This window comes from Lissotriton vulgaris, chromosome 7 (genome assembly GCF_964263255.1).
Source record: "Lissotriton vulgaris chromosome 7, aLisVul1.2, whole genome shotgun sequence".
NCBI classification, from domain to species: domain Eukaryota; kingdom Metazoa; phylum Chordata; class Amphibia; order Caudata; family Salamandridae; genus Lissotriton; species Lissotriton vulgaris.
In genome coordinates, this window is record NC_141695.1 from 725,957,198 (window position 1) to 725,978,396 (window position 21,199).

Here is a 21,199-nt window from a genome sequence, read left to right on the forward strand (position 1 = left end):
CATTCACCTTGCCCTCTATGTTCTTTAAATACTTTTCTTGATACTTATGTAACTGTTAACTGATGTAAATTGCAACATTATTGTTCCTCACGTAAAGCGCTCTGATTCCTTTGAGTCTAGCCAGCACTATATAATAACTCATTAATTAAATTTGTTCCCATTTAGTACTCTTTCTCTCTTTGTCTACCTTCCTAGCTCCTATCTCCTATCCCCTCTCCCCTGAATCTCTCACCTTACCTGTTAGTCTGCCTAGCCCCCTGTCCTTTGTGCCCTTTGACTAAGCACTACTTCGCCCCTTGTTGGAGAAAGATCCAATATTTATACTCTGGAATCTCAGCGAACCCGCTGAGATAGTCCACTGCGCCAAGGGAGCCACTGACAGCTGAGGTATGGTATGGCACCTTTTGCCAAAGCACTACATCTCCCCTTTTTGGAGAAGGATCCAGTATGTAGGCCTTGGAGTCTCAGAGACCCCTCTGAGAGAGTCCACTGCGTAAAGGGAGCCTCCGGCAACAGTGATAGGGAAGTGATACCACTTCCTCTGGGATCACAGCTTACTGGACTTTGGACGTGGCTTTGACTCGTCTACCGGTTTGTGTCCTTGTCGCCCTTCCCCTCCTCTTTCCATGCGGTGTCCTTCACCCTCCCCTCTTCTTTCCCGCCTTCATTACCTGTCTACTTCCCCAGCTCCTTCCCCCTCCCCTGAATCTTTCCCCTTGCTTGCTTTTCCCCTTACGTATTTGTGCTTCTTGTTTATCTCGACCTTACAAGTAACTATGTCGCCGTTCTCTAATAACTGTGAAACCTTTGTAACAATGTAACCTGTAACTATGATCTGATGCTGATGTAAATCGCTCTGATACCTCTGGGTCTAGCCAGCGCTATATAAAACCTTTAAAATAAAATAAAATAAGCAATATTTAATCTCAATAGCAGATAACTTCACAATGCAGCTCTGGTAGTGTAAGCAGACAGCGTGCCCGTGATTGATCAGAAAGAAGGCAAAAGCAAACAGATGACTGATGTGAGTGAAGTATGCTATCTCTGACGGGCCGCTACTCCCCTGGTGCCCCCTGCCAGGATTACCAGTAAGGGACACTTGTTTTAAGTGAAAGCGGAACAAATCTGAGCCAAGCAGATTAGGAGGCACGCGAGGCTCGCTGATCTTGCCAGGAGTGTCTGGTCTCATTCTAACAAGATGCCAGTACTTCAATGGCGCAGACATGCTCATTGTATGCTCCTAAAACAATTATGTTTTAAAGTGTTTGACTCCCCCCCTGCCCCCAAACGCTTGGAATATGTTTAAAGAAGCATTGGCATAGCAAATAGGTCTCGCATTTGGGAACTTAAGAGTGTTTAGCCAGAGATACTGACTTTACCTATGTCTTTAACCTGTGCTGTACAGACGTTTGCAGCATGCTGAAAAGTTATAATAAAGAAGTGTCAGAAGCATTTTTGTTACCTTAGATATGACCAAAAAAGCATATTGTTCTTTCAATGCTGGTAACTTGTATCTGCCTGTCCCAATGGTTTGCTTGTTGTGTTTTATTTTGTTATGGGGGCATAAATTACAGGAGGGTGAAGGTCAGTCAGTCAATCAGTGAGATTGAGTGAGAGAGTCAGTCAGTCAGTGAGAGAGTGAGTGAGAGTGAGTCAGTGAGAGTGAGAGTCAATTAGTGAGAGTGAATGAGAGTGATTCAGTGAGATAGTCAGTCAGTGTGAGTGAGTCAGTCTTTAAGCGAAAGTCAGCCTTTTAGCGAGAGTCAATCTTTAAGCGAGAGTCAGTCTTTTAGCGAGAGTCAGTCTTTTAGCGAGAGTCAGTCTTTTAGCAAGAGTCAGTCAGTCAGTGAAAGAGAGTGTCAGTCAGTGAAAAGAGTCAGTCAGTGAGAGAGAGTCAGTGAGAGAGAGTCCGTGAGAGAGAGTTTGTGAGAGAGAGTCTGTGAGAGAGAGAGTCTGTGAGAGAGAGAGTCAGTGAGAGAGAGAGTAAGTCACTCATGGGAGTGAGTCACTCAGTGGGAGAGTGAGTCTGTGAGAGGGAGTCTGTGAGAGGGAGTCTGTGAGAGGGAATCTGTGAGAGGGAGTGAGAGTGTCTGTGAGAGTGTGAGAGTGTCTGTGAGAGAGTGTCTGTGAGAGAGTGTCTGTGAGAGAGTGTCTGTGAGAGTGTCTTTGGGAGTGTCTGAGAGCGTGTGAGAGAGTGTCTGAGAAAGTGTCTGTAAGAGTCTGTGAGAGAGTGTCTGAGAGAGTCTGTGAGGGAGTCTGAGAGAGAGGGTCTGAGAGAGTCTGTGAGAGTGTCTGTGAGGGTCTGTGAGAGAGTGTCTGTGAGAGTGTGTCTGTGAGAGTGTGTCTGTGAGAGAGTGTCTGTAAGAGTCTGTGAGAGTCTGTGAGAGAGTGACTGAGAGAGTCTGTGAGAGAGAGTCTGAGAGTCTGTCTGTGAGAGTGTGAGAGAGTGTCTGTGAGAGTCTGTGAGAGAGTGTCTGTGAGAGTCTTTCCTGCCGTAGTTTAATGTTACCTTGTAAATTGTTGCACTACACTCCTATGTGAATGCATGTGGTCTGTTTGCCTTCTCCCCCGGTAATTCCCAATTGTTCAGCAATATTCTCCGTCTCTTCTCAGTCCCATAGTACACATCTTCACTAAATCAACAACAGACATAAATGAAAGTAATGAAGGTGAGTTAAAGTGTATATTTTTTTTGGGGGGGTGAACAAAATGCACAACTCTAGCTTTGCTGCCATACCGAATAAGCAGTCTCCAAAAAGGGGAAGGAACCTTCGTTTTTCAGTATAAATGGGCACCGTGCTATAGGTCTATTACCACTACACATATGACAACCTATCGAAACCAGCATTTGCAATGGAATAGGTCTAACATTTGCGAGAGATGAGCTATTAGCATTGTAAATGACAATGCCTTGTATTTATGTATTGAAACCCTGCAAGCAGTGTGTAAACATGCACTTTGTACTTCTAGTCCTTGCTTACAAGAAGCAAGGCTGGCAGTAAAAGAGGTGCAGTTACTGCCAGCCTTGCTTCACGTAAGCAAGGACTTTAAGTACAAAGTGCGTGTTTACGCACCGCTTGCAGGATTTTTTAAGGAATGTCTTGACCCACTTACTAAATTTGCAAGTTTGCATCAAGAAGTAGATGGCTTTTATTGGGCTTTTTGCCAGTAATTTGATGATAGTGATGACACCAGGATACAATTAGAACTAGATTTGGTTGAGAGCACTGGAACAGCAAACCTTTTATGTAGATCTAGGATCCCTGAATCGCTACTGTAACACACTAGACCAGTTATTGAAGCCAGATGAGATGTCCTAAGGTGGATCACATGGCACAATGGTAAAACGCCGCCATGGCATGGCACTTGATTACCCGAAGTACCTGCACCAGTGGGATTTGAAGGTTGGGATTTAATTGGTAGACATATGGGACACCACACAACTCAAGTCTTTTGATGAGCATGCAAATTAATTCAATTTTCACAAGAGTCCGTTTTTAGATTCCTTCAGTTTATAGCCCAGAACTAGACACGATTCCTGAAAACATCCTCCTGAATGCAACGGCCACCATTGAGCGCGATGGGAAAAAAGAATATCACATATTTATAATGCATTGGTGAAAGGATATTGAACCCTCGAGGACCAAGGATCGATTGAGGCAAATGGCACCCAGAGAGCTAGGAATGTTGGCATGCTTTAACCTGATACAGTTCAAGTTCCTACAGAAGTAGTGTTACACTGCAATGCACCTCGAAGAAATGGGGAAGTAATTAAATGGGCAATGTCCGAGATGTAATGTAGACCTGTGCAACTTTGTTCATGTGGTGTGGCAAAATGCGGTGGACATGGAGGATTGAGTCTCGGCATGGGCACAACAGCCTGTGAATTCGGGCAACTCACTGAAGGAGCATGGTGGCTTAATGCACGGGGCCTCCACTGAAGGCAAAACCACTCCCTCCTGTCAGAAGCGGACATGGAGGTTTGAGTCTCGGCTTGGGCTGAACATACTGTGAATTTGGGCAAAATACTGAAGCAGCATGGCGGCTCTTTAAAAGGAGGACCCCGCTGCAGGTAAAATCATGCGTTTCTGTTGTTTGTAACTCACCGGGCACCCATAATAACCTTTGAGCCGAAACCCTGGGTTCACAAGCACACAAAAAAAAACACGGGGCACTGCATTCCATGCACAAGCAAATTACGGAACACACGGAAAAAAATTGTTTAGTGGCAAATACTTCAGCACACGAAAAGGAGGTTTACAGTAGTTAGTCCTTTCTGCATAGCAGTGCCAAAACAAATTATGGAGGAACTAAAACACAGATTAACCTGTGAAAAGCAAAGGATTTAAGCAGACAAGCCCCTAAACCAATACAAACGCAATGGGAGGCAATGGGTGGAGTTCACCCACTGATACAGATTATTAGATGTCTCGGAGAGACAGCGCATGCACGCTGCCTAGGTGAGGCCTAAAATGCCCTCCTAGTCTAACTGCATGCACACTATTAAGATCCCTCCTCCTATAGTAACCTGGCCCCTTAGAGTTATCAGGGGTATAGAGTAGGGTAACCAGCCGTCTGTAAATTTCACGGACCCTCCGTAAATTGGACCTCACGTCCGTTGTCCGTGAGGATTCCTTTTTACGGATGCCTTTTGTCCGTAATTTTGGGCCTTTCAGGGAACATAGCTGTTCCCCTGCGAAAGGACTCAGCTCACTGATGAGGCCGCCTCGCACTCCTCTGAGCAAAAGAGCAGCTCCACCCCGCCCATTATCATTCTGTATGCGGCTGATTGACACATACAGAATAACAAAAGTGGTAAAAGAAGTGCAAAGGAAAGCATTATAGTTCTTTCAGAGTCTCATTGACGTAGCACAACACTAGAATTGTCCCTCAGGCCAACTGGCCTCGCAAGGGCTGAAATGCCCTGAGTCCAAATTGTCAGGGAAGGCTGCGCAGGCAGCACAGAACACAAGCCTAAACGTAGCAACTGTCCACTAAGTGCTGGACAGTTGTAAATCACAGGTGATGCCAATGTTGGAGCCTCGTGGGCTCAAGAACACAGGGGTGGAAGTACTGTGTGGGAGCCTCGGGGCTCTGACCACACTCGTGTCCCCTAAGAGCCTCTCAGGGCTCGCAAAACAAATATGCAGGCACTAAAGAGCTCAGCGCTCTAAAATGATGAAAATGCCCCCAGAGCCTCTCTGGGCTCTTAAAGCCTCTTGGGGCTCAAAGATCAACTGGGGCCCAAGAGCCTTTCAGGGCTCGCAGAACAATGGGGGGGGGCTTGGAGCCTCGTGGGCTCGAACATAAAGATATGCCCCTGAGCCTCGTGGGCTTTGAATAAAGAGAATGCCCGGGCTCCTCTGGACGGGCAGCGACAATCTGCCCCGATATGCCCCCTCTCCCTCTCAGCACTAGGGAGACTCGTGGGAGCGGCCCGCTGCCAACCGGGGCCGCTCTATGTCATAGGGACCACCTCGCACTCACCGGCTGTCTCGCTGGGTTCTCCTGGCACCCTGGGAGCCAGGCGGGCGTCGGCACTTCTCCTTGGGGCGGCGGGGCTCTCCTCCTGACCACAGAGCCTTGCCTGCACCCTCTGTCACTCCTCTCCTCGCTGCTCGGCTGTGGGGCGGGACTTCCGGTTGGCCTCGAGGGGGCCGCGCTGCAATTGACCGGTCGGCCCAATACTTCCGGGTCGCCGCGGGCAGCTCAGCGGCTCATTTCAGGCAGGCAGGCGGGCTCCCAGTATCCGAGGAGTGGGCTCCCTCGTGATAAATTAAAAATCCAAGACCGGGGCAATGCCGGGTGGGCACCGGCTTCCAAATTAAATATAAAGTGAGGTGGGCACTCGCTTCGGCCGGGCAAAGCGCTAGTAAGCGCTCGGGGACAAAGAGAAGCGCTCACAGCGCTAAAGGGCAGAAACAAAGTGCTCCCAGCGCTGGGGACAAGGGAGGGCGCTCCCCAAGCACAAGGTCCAGCACAAAGTCTTTTAGGCAGGCAGGGGGCCAAGGCTGGGCCCAGAGCCAGCACACTGGGTCTCCAGGCAGGGAGACAGCCAAGTGGCGGTCCTCTTGGCCCCAGCAGCAGCAGCAGCCCCCTCTGGCAAGGATCCAAGAGCAGAACCAAATTGTATGGGGACACAGCCCCTTCTTATACTGTAAAACCCTTTTGTCTGTAGGTGCAGGGTGGGGGGAAACCAGTCGCAGCTGGTTTTATAGTACCCTTGATAGCTCAACCACCCATTTCATTCACTGGCAGGGCTAGGGTCATCAGTCGCACTACAGGGGGTGGAGCCAGCATTGTGTGGGGAAAGTCCAGCCCCATCAGGGACCAGGTGCACTCCTCCCAAGACATCAACATGCTAATCTCACACTCACCACCGGGCAGACCCATCCAGCCTTCCTGGAGCCAGGCTCAGCAGCCAGCTCCAGCCAATCACACACCATGCATATTTTACATTAATATGCCAACTCCTAGAAGTGGCATTTCTACACATGACACAATCATGCCACATACACCATTGCAAAGCATTCATTCTCACGAGCTCGCACATACCAAGTTCGAGTCTGCTCTTCCCACGCATCAGGAACTACCAGGGACACAGACATTCCCCATGCATCCCTATGGGAGAGCAGGCCAGCCTAACTACATGCACGCACTTTACTCTGAAAATCATCCGCACATATCACAGATTAAAAGCAAAAAGATTAGGGGTGAACCTGCCAGAAGGGCCAAGTCCAACACTCATCATTTTAGAACCGACGCAGTTTCAATATTATATTCATGGAAGCCATGGTTGCTGCTTTTTTATTTTATGCAACTAACAACCATTGACAAAGCCAATACAACAAGTAACGTTACTTGTTCTAGGTGTAACATTACTTGTTGTATTATATATCTGGATGCAATGACAGAAGCAAGACAAATACCAGTTGTGTGGCACATTATACTAAGCATAGATTTTTAGCTTAGGTGTTTTAAGCTACGCCCTTAATTACATGGAACACCCTTTTGGAGAGACCCCCCTGGTTTTTTCATCCCACTTAAAGCTCTGGAAACAACACCATGTCACAGACCCCCCACGTCCAGGCATTGTGCCTCATACATGACTCACGACTTCCAGTCTTTCAGATTGCCTATGTGCAGGGGCATAGTGAACACTACCCCACCCCTTGCTTTAGGAACGACAGGGAGGGTGGAGTTCTTGATGAGTCTTTTGAGTATGCAATTCTGCAGACAAAGGCTCAGATCATAATTAATGTGAAAAGGTGAGTGAGTAAGTGAGTAAAGGGATGGGTGGATGGATGGCTGGACAAATTAGTGAAATGATGGATGGATGAGTGAAAGGGTGGATGATGGGCATGTGAATGGGTGAATGGATGAGTAAAATGATGGATGGATTGATGAATTCATAAGTGAAAGGGTGGATTGATGAATTGATAAGTGACAGGGTGAGTGGATGGACGGATGAGTGAAAGGGTGGATGTAAGGCTAGATGAGTGAGTGAAAGGGCGGGTAGATGGACAAAAGGATGTATAGATGAGTGAAGGAGTGAAAGGGTGTATGGATGAGAGAACGGATGGATGGATGAGTGAAATAATGGATGAGTGATATATTCAATGGATGGATTCATGAGTGGATGAGTAGATGGATGCATGGGGGATGCAAGGATGGATGGCTAAGTGAAGGGGAAAAGGAGGATGGGTGAATGGATGACTGAACGGGTGAATGGGTGGAAGCATGAGTGACTGGCTGGATGAATGTGTAAGTGAAAGGATGTCTAGATAGGTAAATAGATGGATGGATGAGTGAATGGATGGATGAGTGTACGAATGGATAGGGTGAACGGGTGGATGGATGGATAATGGATGGATGAGTATAAGGGTGGATGGAGGGATGGATGAGTGAAATGATGGGTGGAAGGATATGTGATGGATAGGTTTGTAAATAGTTGAATAGGGACATGGATGGGCACACAGATGGAAGGACAGAATGAATGGTGAAAGACTGTATGATGGCTGATTACACATTGTAAGCCCCATTATCTTAAGCAACATTTCCTATACATTGACTTTCACATTTATATGAGTGATTGTCTATATATAATATGTGTGTGCTATACCACACTCCAACACTTTGGCCTACATACTTGGGATGAGTAGCTGTTGGACTTGGCCCTTTTTGCCTTCGTCCTGTATTTTGTTTGACCTGTTTTTGTTGGTTTTATGACTCTGGGCACTTCACCACTGCTGATCAGTGCTAAGTGCATATGTTCTCCCTATTATAAATTGATGTATGGATTAGTGATTCCATGATTGGCTTGTTTGGTTTACTTGTCAAACCCTAGTACAGTGCACTTAGTGTGCCCATGGCTTGTAATCCAAATGCTGCTGGTAGGCTTGAATCACTGGTTCTGCCACCCACAGAAGCGGCCTTGTAATATGTGTTTAAGGCCTGCCATTGAAAAGCCTGTGTGCAGCCTGATACTGCCATGCTGACTGGGCAAGTGCACCCACTTGCAGTCCTTAAACCTTCCCTTTTCTTCATATCAGACACCCCTAAGGTAGGCCCAAGGGCAGGGTGCATTGTAAGTATAAGGTAGGACAAGCCCTGATCTGTGTGGCATGTCCTAATAGTGAATTACTGCCATTTTCGTTTTTCACTATTGCAAGGCTACCTATTCCCCATAGGCCAGAATGGGCAGTTAGATTATTACACTTTAAAATCCTAACTGACTCAGGTAACATGGTAGAAATGTTAGTTTAGTATGCCTGAACTGTGTGTCTGAAAATACCACTTTTAGAAAGTAGGTATTTTCTTGTCTAACAATCCAAGCCTGCCTCTGCTAGGTTGTATATTCCTTGTCTGGAGTTTGAGTGACAGGGGCTGGGGGATTCGAGGAGACAGCTTGAGTCAGCCCAGTGGTATATAGAGAGATCTGCATCTAGATGGGAGGGAGGAGTTGCACCTGGGACCTGAATAGGGCTGTGGCTTCCCTCCACAATGCTGGCTCCACCTCCTGTGGTGCGACTGATGTCTCTGCCCTGCACTGTGAAAGGAGAGAAGGAGTCATGTCAACAGAGTACTCTAGGGCTGTGCCTTCCCTCCACAATGCTGTCAGCACCTCCTGTGGGGCGTGTGATGTTTCTGCCCTGCACTGTGAAAGGAAAAAAGGAGTAAACAGAGTGCTCGAGAACTGGTTTGGACTAGGCAAACCCCCCTCTGCGTTCAGAGAATGAAGGATTTGGGGGTATAAGTATTGGGACCCTGATCCCAAGAATTTAGATCACTTTTGGACAACAAGAACAAACCTTTGCTGAGGAGAGGAACCTGAAGAAACTGAGGAGAGAAGTGCTGCTTTGGGGATTGGCCTGCAGTGGTTGGCTGACTGCCAAAGAAAGGAGAAAGGACATTGTGTGCTTAATTCAACTTGTAAGGTTCTCCGAGGGCTTGAGAGAAGAGCTTGCCTCCTGCTGAAGTCTCAGGGACAACAGACTTCAAGTACCAGCTCCCGAAGAGTTCTTTGGAAGTGCCTGCTGCTGTTTTGGGCCTTCTGAGGGACTGTGTGTCGCGAGGAGCTGGAAGTGTGACTCAAGAGGGAGAAGCGTGTCGCTATCACAGCCGCTGCCGTCGTATCGTGGATGATGCCGCTGTAGCTGTCGCATTGCACCGCATCTCAAGAAACGTCCCTCAACCCCAATGAAGCGTGTCGCTGTCACAGCTGCTGCCGTTGCATCGTGGATGTCGCCGCTGTAGCTGTCGTACTGCACCACATCAAGAAAAGTGTCTTTGCAACGAGGTAGAAGCGTGTCGCCGTCGCAACTGCTGCCATTGCATCGTAGATGTCGCCGCTGTAGCTGTTGCATTGCACCACATCAAGAGAAGCGCCTTGCATCCACGGAGAAGTGTGCCGCCGTCGGAGCTGCTGTCCTCTCATCACGAAACAAGGGTGTCGCCGCTGCAGTTGTTGCATCGAGCAGACGCGACTTGCATCGTCAGAGTAGAGTGTCCCCGCGAAAGCCGCTGTTGTCTCATCACGGAACAAGGGTGTCGCCACTGAAGCATCAAGTCGAGACTTCTCGCAACATCGGAAAAGCGTGCTGCATCAGGCAGAACTTCACTTCTTTATTTCTTTGCACAGGATATTTGCTGCATCTCCCTCTCTGCATCACTTTTGTTGTGGAAGCGTGACGCATCGTTAGGTACATTGACTCAAAGTGTTGCATTTTAAGAACTAAAGAGAACTAAGCTAATTCTACCATTTTAAGCACAGTATTGTGGATTTTTGTTGTTTGTGGTCTTGTGTTAAGTCTATATAAAGAATACTTATTTTTTATATAAAACTTGTGTGGTGTCCATATGTAGTGTTGTCACTTGATTACTGTATGTGTTCACAAATGCTTTACACATTGCCTCTGAGATAAGCCTGTCTGCTCGTGCCAACCTACCAAGGGGATGAGCTGGGGTTATTTTAGGAGTGTACCTCCATACCCTGACTATAGGCAAGGGTCCCTATTTGTCACAAGTACCTACCTGCGCCAACTAGAGACCCCCAAATCTAACAGTAGCACTATAAAAGAAATTAAATACACATGAGAGAGGGTCCATGTGAAGATGAGGGCGTCATTGGAGGGTGGTAGCAAGGCCAGACTGGACAGACCGGGCATCAGGCGTTTTCTCTTGGAGCTGGAAAGATGGGGTGGGGGCAGCGGATTTGTTACCAAAAAAAGACCTGCACATTCGCTTAAAGCTGTGCGCATACTGAATAACTATGAAGTGCACAATTGTCTCAACTTATTTTCACTTGTACGTAAGTGGTTGTGTATTTACTTACAGATGTGTCTGTAAAACGTACCTTTTGTCCTGAATTTTGACCTCCTGTCCTGAATTTTTGTCCTGAATTTTGACCCTTTGTCCATAATTTGTACACTCGCTGTCCTGAATTTGCACCCATGCCAGTTGGTCACCCTAGTATTGAGTCACTGGATACCATTAAAAAAGCACAGTCACCTCAAAACCTTCAATTACCTTTCCAGACGTGCAGCATGAGGGAAGGTCTTCAGAATATCACTATGAAGGTCATCCACTTGATGGAGGTCTCTAACTTTAATTTCCAAGAAATAACCTTTCCCAAACTTGCTCTTGAGTTGCTGAGTGGAACCAATACATCTGTAGGCAGGAAAAACGACTGTCATTTTAAGACGGAAATTCCCATAGTAACAATAAATACATTTTCTTAAATTGAGTCTTTGAGCCAATGCACATAAATCAATCTTCAGTGGGAGGTGTAAAAAATACTCATGGTCATGGTCATATTACTGCCTCTCCAAAGTTATTTCACAAAAAAAAAAAATCTATTTTCAGAGAGAAGGGCCAAGATATATTGGTATTTGTTGCAGCGCAACACAGCAAGACAACTTACTGCACAACTTCAAATTATGGTGCATTCCTGCTCTCTCTCTGCCCTGTCACACACAGTGCAGCCTAGCACCAACGCAGGCACCCTTGCACCATGGTGAAAAGGTGCCTATGATACAGGCAGGATTGTTTTTGTGCAGGAAGGGACACCTACCTGCCCAAAACAATCCTCAGAGGCATTTCCCTCTATGTACTTGTGCTGCAGGAAATGAGAGGCCCCCCCGCACCTAGAGGAGGGGGGCCTTTAGTGGCATTACGGGCGAGAGGCGGGGAGAAAGAGGCTAGGCCAGCAGTAGACGTGGTCAATGAGAGAGGGAGGGGTTAGAAGTAAATGCGAGGAGGTAGGACGAGCTCGCAGGTGACCCCTCCCCAGGGAAAGGAATAAGAACACTGACCACGAGGGAGAAGCCCTCTTTGTCCTCTTGCCGCGGGCGCCATGGGTCACAGATAGAAGGAAGTTGGAGGTTGCAGCAGGCACCGAGGTAACAGGGGCCTCACAGCGTAGTCAAGGCAAGGTTCGTATTTAGGGTCGTTTTTTGTCGACGCTTAATTGATATCATGTTGATAATGTGAAGGAGCAGAGGCGATCGATGAGTAGGCGTGTAGTTTGCCTCGCTGTTCTCTACTTGTGCATTGTGCATTTGCGTGTTGCACTGTGTGCACCTCCGTGTTTACGAGGAGTGATATTTGCTCTGGTTGGTACCTGTGCACGACGGAATCTTGTAGCCTGGGCCACTACATGGAGCGGTGTGTGTTTGGGCGAGCCCTAGGTGGTTTGGGTATGTGCATTGAGATAGCATAGCCGCGGCCGCGAGAGAGGTGTGCTGCCTTGTCCCTGTGTGTGTGAGGGCACTGCTTCAGAGGCACCGTGGAGTCAGGCAGTGGCAAACCAAATGCAAACTGAATTTCATGAGTGTCTCCCGCTCGGGTGTATTTTGCTGAATTTTTGCATTAGAGGTTATTGCGCAATTGGAACTTTGACTGGGAATTCAGTAGGCGTTTCATCTTCTTGGGAGGTTCTACTTGAAAAAGATCAGGCTTTAGCAGACAAGTAATCAATCCTTGTGTGGGGGGACTAAACCAGTATTACGAGCTCTTTGTGCCTCAGTCAGGGAACTCCCTGTTTTGATATCTAGCCCCTTTTCATGATCCAGTATTTAAAGATTCTTTTTAACAGGGATAGAAAAATTTACAGTGTTGTCTATGGTAAAGAGTAACTGTTAAAACCTCTAGATCTACATTTATTAATCGATGTTGCTGGTGTTTACTGCAAGTGAGGCCCAGACAGTTCGCCAGTGTTATGTACAAATGTATGTATGTAATATATTGGGTACCAGGCGCATATTGAGTACAGTTGTATTCGCTTTCCTTTGATATTGTTGTGTGCCACACTTTCAGAGGAATGAAACATGGTGGCTGTTGCATGCGGTTTTCCGTCTCTGTTTAGTTCTGGAATGATTGCGGTCAGGGGCTGTGGCTGCAAGGTGCAGAGCACGCCAGTGAGCAAGGGCGGAAAGAAAGTCTTCAAAAACAAAAGAAAGTTAAGTAATTTTACTGGAACGTTATCAGTTAGGGCGCAGCAAAGAAACCTCTCCCGGGTGCGGGGGAGGCGTGGGGTCGTCTCCCACCGCGGGTATGGTTTCAGTCGATTTTGATTTAAGAAATGCACAGGCAGAAATTAGACAATTCGTCTTGCTTGCATTCAACTTGAGGCCATAGAACCAAGGGGTTCGAAAGGGTGGCTCAACGAACTCGGCTAACTAGAGTAAGTGTGGTGCTTACCCCAGGATGCCTTGTTTTGGTGGAGATCGTCCTGTAAATGTGTGCAAACGCTAGTGGTACCTCCTTCAAGACGAGTGTAAGCATGGCTCATGGGATGTAGCTGCAAGGAGGGATTTGCGAGGCTGTGGATGCAACACACGAGGGCGTAAGCCAGGCATGAGCAACTTTAAGCGGTAAGCAGAGTGAAGAGGGCACTTTCATCTTACACCAATAAGGGCAATTGGATGTTAATTTAAAGCTGAGTCGGTTCAAATTTATAATTTAATATTGGTGCTACATTGTATTCAGATTCACCTTCCTTCTTTATGGTTTAGGTTGTGGGGCCTACATATCAGTACTGGTCTGGCCACAATAATACATGGGAAGTAGTAAGCTTTATTGAATTCTTTTATTGGGCACATTGTGACTGCCTGGGTTAACTGCCTTGAGTTTTATATCATTCTATGTCATGTATTACATTTTTGATTTATGTTTACGTTTCTAGGAGGTGTAATGCCACTGCTTAGTTTAATGGGCAAAAAGGTCGCCTATTAGCTACAGGGGGCAGTTTGGGAGCGGGTGCCTCCATCAAGGGATATAAAACATTTGCATTGCATTGCAGCGGGATTGTATTCCCCACAACAATAACAGATTGGGGCGAGTATCAAAATTGTTACTGCAGGAGTCTCCTGTGATAAGGAATTTTGGGTTGGCATCATCCATCCGCACTAAATGGGGGGCCATCCGCACTAAATTGGGGGCCTTAGCGCCAGATCTGGACAGGAAGTAGCTACTGGGGGGGGGGGGGGGCGAGAGCGCCAGTTGGCTCCTCGCCCTGTGGGGGGGGGGGGGGGGGGGCGGGAAAGAAAAATGTCGGGGACTCCTTTTTTGGTGGGGACTGGCTCATCCTGGAACAAAGAGGGCAGTCAATGGGGCTCCGGGCTGGCGCGAGAGGGGGGCCGTCCTGCTGGTGGTCCTGGACTCTCCGGCCCTACCCGAGATGCCGGTGCTTGGAAGAAGCAATTTGGGTAAAGCTGGGGCGCAAGGAAAGGCGCAAAGCAGAACCAGGTGGCCGCGTCTAGGGGGTAGTCGCCGGGTAGTTACCTGGAATGGATTGGAAGCAATGGAGGTGGGTTGTGGCCTGCTGGTACAACCCACATCCAGGGTGGATCTGGAGATCCTGAATTGTAAATACAATTGTAACCTGTAGTGCAAACAAATACTGCACAACCCTATGTTTTTCAATGTGTGTTGGATTGTTTTAATAAAGTTGGTCTAATGTTGATAATGTATCAACAAAAAAAGAGGGCGTTCTCTGAGAGAATTAATAAAATCTACACAGTGAAGACCAGCCACTTTGTATGGTACCTTTTGTGGGGGGCGAAAGGGGGGCAAAGTATGGCGAGACGAATTGCACATTATATGCCTACTATGAGAGGCCCTCCCCGCGCCTAGCGCAGGGGGGCCTTTAGTGGCATTACGGGCGAGAGGCTGGGAGAAAGAGGCTGGGCCTCTCAAGGGGAGAGGGAGGAGTTAGCAGGAAATGCGAGGAGGTAGGACGAGCTCACAGGCGACCCCTCCCCAGGGAAAGGAATAAGAACACTGATCACGAGGTAGAAGCCCTCTTTGTCCTCTTGCCTCGGGCGCTGCGGGTCATAGCTAGAAGGAAGTTGCCCACCCACCCATCCCTGTTGCTAAAGGTAGAACTGGCGGGGTGGCGGGCCGCAGCCAAGAAAAATGTTGGGGACTCCTTTTTTGGCGGGGACTGGTTCATCCTGGAACAAGGAGGGCAGTCAATAGGGCTCCGGGCTGGCTGGAGAGGGGGTCATCCTGCTGATGCTTCTGGACTCTCTGGCCCTACCCGAGATGCCGTGCTTGGCAGAAGCAATTTGGGTAAAGCTTGGGCGCAAGGAAAGGCGCAAAGCAGTACCAGGTGGCCGCGTCTAGGGGGTAGACGACGGGCAGTTACCTGGAATGGATTGGAAGCAATGGAGGTGGGTTGTGGCCTGCTGGTACAACCCACATCCAGGGTGGATCTGGAGATCCTGAATTGTAAATACAATTGTAACCTGTAGTGCAAACGAATACTGCACGACCCTATGTTTATCAATGTGTGTTGCAGCGACGGCTCGTGGAGGGAGTTACGGTGGGGCAGGAGGGCGGGGAGGGGGAGGGGCAGGGCGGAGGTTGCTAAAAACCGGCATATGGATAATTGCAGGTAAGTAAACAATTTAATTAATAAAACGAATTTCGAAGCTCGCACTGCATTGCATTTTGCGATGCAAGGCGCACTACGAAATTCGTTTTATTAACTAAATTGTTTACTTACCTGCAATTATCCATATGCCGGTTTTTAGCAACCTCCGCCCTGCCCCTCCCCCTCCCCGCCCTCCTGCCCCACCGTAACTCCCTCCACGAGCCGTCGCTGGTGTGTTGGATTGTTTTAATAAAGTTGGTCTAATGTTGACAATGTATCAACAAATAAAGAGGGCGTTATCTGAGAGAATTAATAAAGACTACGCAGTGAAGACCAGCCACTTTGTGTAGCACCTTTTGTGGGGGGTGAAAGGGGGGCAAAGTATGGCGAGACGAATTGCACGTTATATGCCTACTATAACGAGAAGTAAAAAACATATTTTTCCTTGTTATGCCTCTGTTGGGAAGGCATACCATTTTGAAACATTCCCAGGTTTATTGTCTTAGTAAATCGTGGACTGTTACAAAATCCATGGATGGATGCGCGGGAACACCCAAGCTACCCCATGGCATGCCTGCCCAACGCAGAGTAACACAAAGCAGTGACTTGCACTGCCTTGTGTTACTCTGGATTTACTACGCCACCCAGATCCACTCAAGGTGGCTTTGTGTGGGTTAGCAAATTTCACTGAAGTCCTTATTTTGCCCTGCGCCTCCTTGCATGGCACAATGGCAGTGCAAGGGCTTTTCAAATCTGGACGCTGCTTTCGAACAGAGACAGCACTAAAAACAGATTTCAGAAGTGAGTGGAGGAGACTTAGTACTCACCAAATACTTTGTTCTACAGAGCAGCAATAGTAAAACAATTGAACATGCAATGGAAAGTTTTCTACGACTCTGTATTTGTGGGAAAGTGAAAGTTGAACATTTTTCATCTTGAGAGAAAGTCTGTATACAACGTGTGGCTGTCAGGGATGTTAAGCAAGAGCAAATACATGGAAAGAAAAGCTTATTCAGTTTAGTTCACAAAAATGTTTTCATCTCCCAAATTCTTGAGTTAAGCCACTCAAGAGCAATTCACATGGAGCGCAATAAACACATGAGCACATATCCCCAACCTTATGAACAGTTTGTTTTCTCATTAGAAGTCTAATTTGCCAGCATCATGCAGATTTGCGGCTTCCGTCTTTGCCTTGTTAATTACAAGTGGCTGAAATTGAATACACAATTTAACATATAACGAGCCGAGGTTGTTTCTCCACAAGCTCATGTGGTTTATTTCACAATTATTTTCATATTTTGAAAACCAATACTCACTGATATGGGGTCGAGGGATCTGTGGGACAGTCCAGAGTCTGCAGAATTTCCATCAAAAATAATATACAGAGCAGCCTATTGGAATGTAATCAAAACTAGGAGGTACTCTGCTTTGATTAGCTCATCCCTGTTTAGAGATTTTTGTGAGCTTAACGATTAACCTTGTATGGAAAGCTATTGGGATCTAATAACGAAACCCAGAGATCGCAAGCTTTACCACCAGTTCCGAGTTGAGACACTTCCGCTTAGGAAGTTTACATGTAAATGGACACCAGGCACTGGAGATAAATGCCCATTCTGTCCGGATCGCATAGAAGATATTGATCATCTTGTATACGTGTGCCCTGCTTACCAACAACCCCGATGTATGTGGCTCAAACCCTTATGTAGAACCTTGGGAACTTGCTCTGCGCAGATTGCTAAAAGTCTATTGAAAACTGGTTGCAATGACATCACAGTCATAGGGGTGGCTAAGTTCCCGAGTTGGTCTTGGGCCCTTCGGGAGAAAAACGGGGGGTCCTAATAGCTAGTTATAGATATTCCTGAGTATGGTATGGTATGAAATGGAAATGTATTGTTTTTTATTTCCTGTTGATTGTAGATAGATGAAAAGTCTTGTGCGTGTGATATATTTAATTCTGTCTTAATGAATTGTTTTTAAAATTATAAATATAGGTATTTATGTTTTTATCTTGAAAGGTAAATTTGTAACTATGGTTGCGCCTAGCTGTACTTTGTATTTTATTCTAATCCTTGTCTTTTAAGATGAATAATCGCAATAACGTTTTTTAAATTGAATTGAATTGAAAACCAATACAACCCGTGACTTTTCATATGCATGCGTCAAAAGCAATTATTTAGCATAAAGTAACGTAATTTACTTTTCCACAGAAAATAAACAGAACGAAGACAGACCTTTGCATTAATACATTCCGATTCAACAGTTGACGCAGGCAAGTTCTTTTCCTGAAATTAACCCGTTCTCTGCAGATGCAATGTTATTGTACATGCATTGCCACACACTACAAAGTCCAAACATCCTTTTGTAATTCTCATTTTCACAGGCAACCATTCGGCCCTTGCTTCATCATCTCAGGGAAGAGCAGTTCCTACATAAGGTACTCCCTTCCGGCACTGAAGGGTGTTACAGTGGATCATTTAATTTGATTGTTACTGTCCGTAATCAACACATTCCCCATTACTTTTGTTTTTCTTGTAAGTAGAGTCCACCAAGTCCAGGTTCTGACGCAAACCCCAAAATCAATGTGGGGTTGGAAACGCGTTGATCCCGGCCTCTGGGACAAGGTACTTTTACAAGTGCCGTGGAGAAAAGTGTACAAATAATTACTCTACTAGTGTGAACACTTTCAATCTCAAAGTCCCAGAGCTGCACACATAGGCAGGAGACTCAAAAAACGTGATGTCTGCATACTTCAGATGATCTCAGCCCCAGTGTGTTTACCTATCAATACAGGACTGGTGTTCTGAGTTATGTTCAATTGTGTTCATTCATGTTGACCAATTAGGTTAATTCATTTTGTCTATTTTGTCTAGTGTCAAATAATTCTTCACTGTTTGTTTATGCAATGTTAAACTGCAAAATTGTGTTCTTTAACATGACACATCGTCAATGTGTATATTGGTTTTCGAATATGAAATGAATGAAATGAAATGAAATGAAATGAAAAAGAATTTCTAAAGCGCATGGCTGCCCTTGAGCGTCCCAGCGCTACGTGTACACACAGACAGACCTCCTCTGAACCGCATCCCGAGATGTTAGTCATTCTGGGGGAAAAGGAACGTTTTCAAAGATTTTCGGAATCTGGTCAAGTTAGGTTCTTTCCTCATTGATGTTGGGAGGGAGTTCCATAGCTGGCCCGCATTTATTGAGAAGCGGCGTCCTCCGGCCCTTGCTCTTTTTGCTCTCGGGATAGCTACCAGGTTTTCCTCGCCAGAGCGGAGCGTTCGTGATGATTTGTAAGGGCGGATCAGATCTCTGAGGATCGGAGGGCCTGTGCCTTGGAGGACTCTGAACACTGTACAGAGCGCTTTGAATTTCACTCTCGCTCTTATGGGCAGCCAATGGAGTGCTTTCAAGGCCGGTTTCGCTGACGTTCTTCTGGGTGTATTCGTCAGCAGTCTTGCGGCTGCATTCTGTGCCCTCTGGAGCACGTTCAGGGTGTATTCCGGTGCAGCCAGGAAAAGGGCGTTGTTATAATCCAGTCTTGACAAAATAAGGCCCTGTACCAGCAATTTCCTGGAGTCTAGTGGGAGTAAGGGCATAACTTTCCGTATTGAGCGGAGCAGCCCATAGCAACACCCTGCGGTTTTTTTCGCCTGAGTGTGCATCGACAGCTCCGGTTCAAGCCAGACGCCAAGACTTTTTATGGATCCCTTCGGGGTCGGAGGATCTCCTAAGCAGGCCGGCCACATACATTTGGGGAGGGAGGTGCAGAGATTTCCCAGCAACATCACCTCGGTTTTGGAGGCATTAAGCTTGAGTCTTGAGTCGGCCATCCATGCCATGATGTTGGTAAGGCAGGCGGCAAACTTCTCACCGTGGTTTTCTGCGAGCGAGAGCGAAACAATCAATTGGGTGTCATCCGCGTACGTTGCGAGTTTCACTCCAAAGGGTGCGACCTCCCCCTCCAGTGGGGCCATGTAGATGTTAAAAAGCGTAGGGCTCAGTGAAGAGCCCTGCGGGACACCACACTGAAGGGGGGTGGGCACTGATCTATTGTTGCCCTCGCACACTTGATATGTTCGATCACTCAAGAATGACGTTAGCCAGGTGAGCGCCAGGCCTCTTACTCCCAGCTCCTCCACCCGGTGGATCAAGATCTTGTGATCCACCGTGTCAAATGCCGCGCTCAGATCCAGGAGGACCAGGGCTGCTGATCCTCCTGAGTCTAAGATGCACCTGCCCTCTTCTACCATGGTGATCAGCGCCGAGTCAGTGCCCTGACCGGGCCGAAAGCCAGTCTGGGTGTGCCGTAACAACTCGTTGGATTCCAAAAAGGATGAGAGTTGCCGGTTAACCCATTTCTCAGCGATCTTTCCCATCCCTGGCAGTAAGGAGATTGGCCGAAAGTTGGACAAATCGGCGGGGTCAAGGCCCGCTTTTTTTAGCAGGGCTTTTACTATAGCCTGCTTCCAACTGGGGGGGACCTTGGCGGCGGCAAAGGAAGCGTTGAGTAGATCTACTGCCGGACCCGCTATGACATCCGTAAACTGCTTTAGGATGTACATAGGCATGGGATCCGTCGGAGAGCCACTTTTTTGCGCGGCCAGCTCTTTACAGAAAGCTTCCCTAGTGATCGGGGCAAACTTGTCTAGCACAACTCTATCAGTGGCCAGACAGCTCTCCCCTAAGGGCGGGCTCTGACGGGGCAAGGGGAGGCCGGCTATGATGTTTTGAATTTTCTGGTCAAAGTACTGGGCCAGAAGGTTACAGCGGTCCGTACTCCCCTCTGAGGGTTCTGGAGATATTGGAACTTTGAGCAGCTCTTTGAGAATTTTATAGGTTTCCCTTGAAGAACTGGCTGATGATTTTATTCTATTTTCAAGGTAGGCCGCTTTGGTGGCATTGCGTGCCACTTTATACGTTCTCATGGCTGCCCTGTACTCTTCTTTGGAGTTTCCTGCCCAGTTTTTCCGCCAGTCACGTTCTTTCTTTTTACAAATTTTTCTCAGAAGACCCAGCTCTGGGGTGAACCATAAGGATTTGGGGCCCCCCGTCTTCCTGTTGGCTATTTTCAGGGGAAGTACCGCATCTAAGGCTGTGCTGAGCCATTCGCAGAAAGCCTCATCTGCCTCTATAGGATCCCCATTAAGCACCGGGATGGTATGTGTCAGCTTGCGTGTAAGATCGCTGACCGGGAGTTTCGACCAAACCCTTACTGGTACTTGTGCTGTGGCTGCCGGGGGAGGTGGGGGAGCTGTAACAAAACCCATTTGAAAGGGGATCAGGAAGTGATCAGTCCAAGGGAGAGGCAGGGACGGTGACATGGAGAGAAGGGGAAGATTAGAAAACACTGTATCCAATAAGTGGCCCTTGACGTGGGTGGGCTCCTGATTATGGAGGGTGATGTACCCCAACCCAAGTTCGGATCTTAGGTCGTTTGCAACTTTATCCTCCGCTGAGTCGAAATGTAGGTTTAAATCTCCAAGCAGGAGAAAATTGGGTGCCGACGCTATTAGCATTGGGGCCTCTTCAAGCAGAGAGTTCACGAACTGCTTGATATTACCCGGAGGCCGGTAAATCAGCAGCCCCGACAGTGAGTCGTTGGGGGACAGTTGAATCTTAAATCTACAACTTTCCGCATCCTTGATAGACCCTTCAGCGGCCCTACATGTCAACGTGTCTCTATATATAATGGCCAGCCCGCCCCCTCTGCCTCGCGGTCTGTGCAGGCAGAAGATACAAAATCCGGGGGGAAGAGCGTTCGCCATGTCGAAGTCCGAACTGTCAGATGTCCATGTTTCCGACAAAAATAGCACATCAAGC

General features: G+C 47.4%; 1 protein-coding gene across 2 annotated transcripts in view; it reads right to left on the reverse strand.

Moving 5' to 3' along the window:
- Positions 1–21,199, reverse strand: part of LOC147702338 (ATP-binding cassette sub-family A member 9-like) — a 1,822,583-nt gene that overhangs the window by 86,816 nt on the left and 1,714,568 nt on the right. For both annotated transcript variants that reach the window (XM_086930970.1, XM_086930969.1), the window contains one exon: positions 11,029–11,169. In XM_086930970.1, the coding sequence (XP_086787096.1) occupies positions 11,029–11,169 (141 nt within the window). The remainder of the gene's footprint in view (positions 1–11,028; positions 11,170–21,199) is intronic.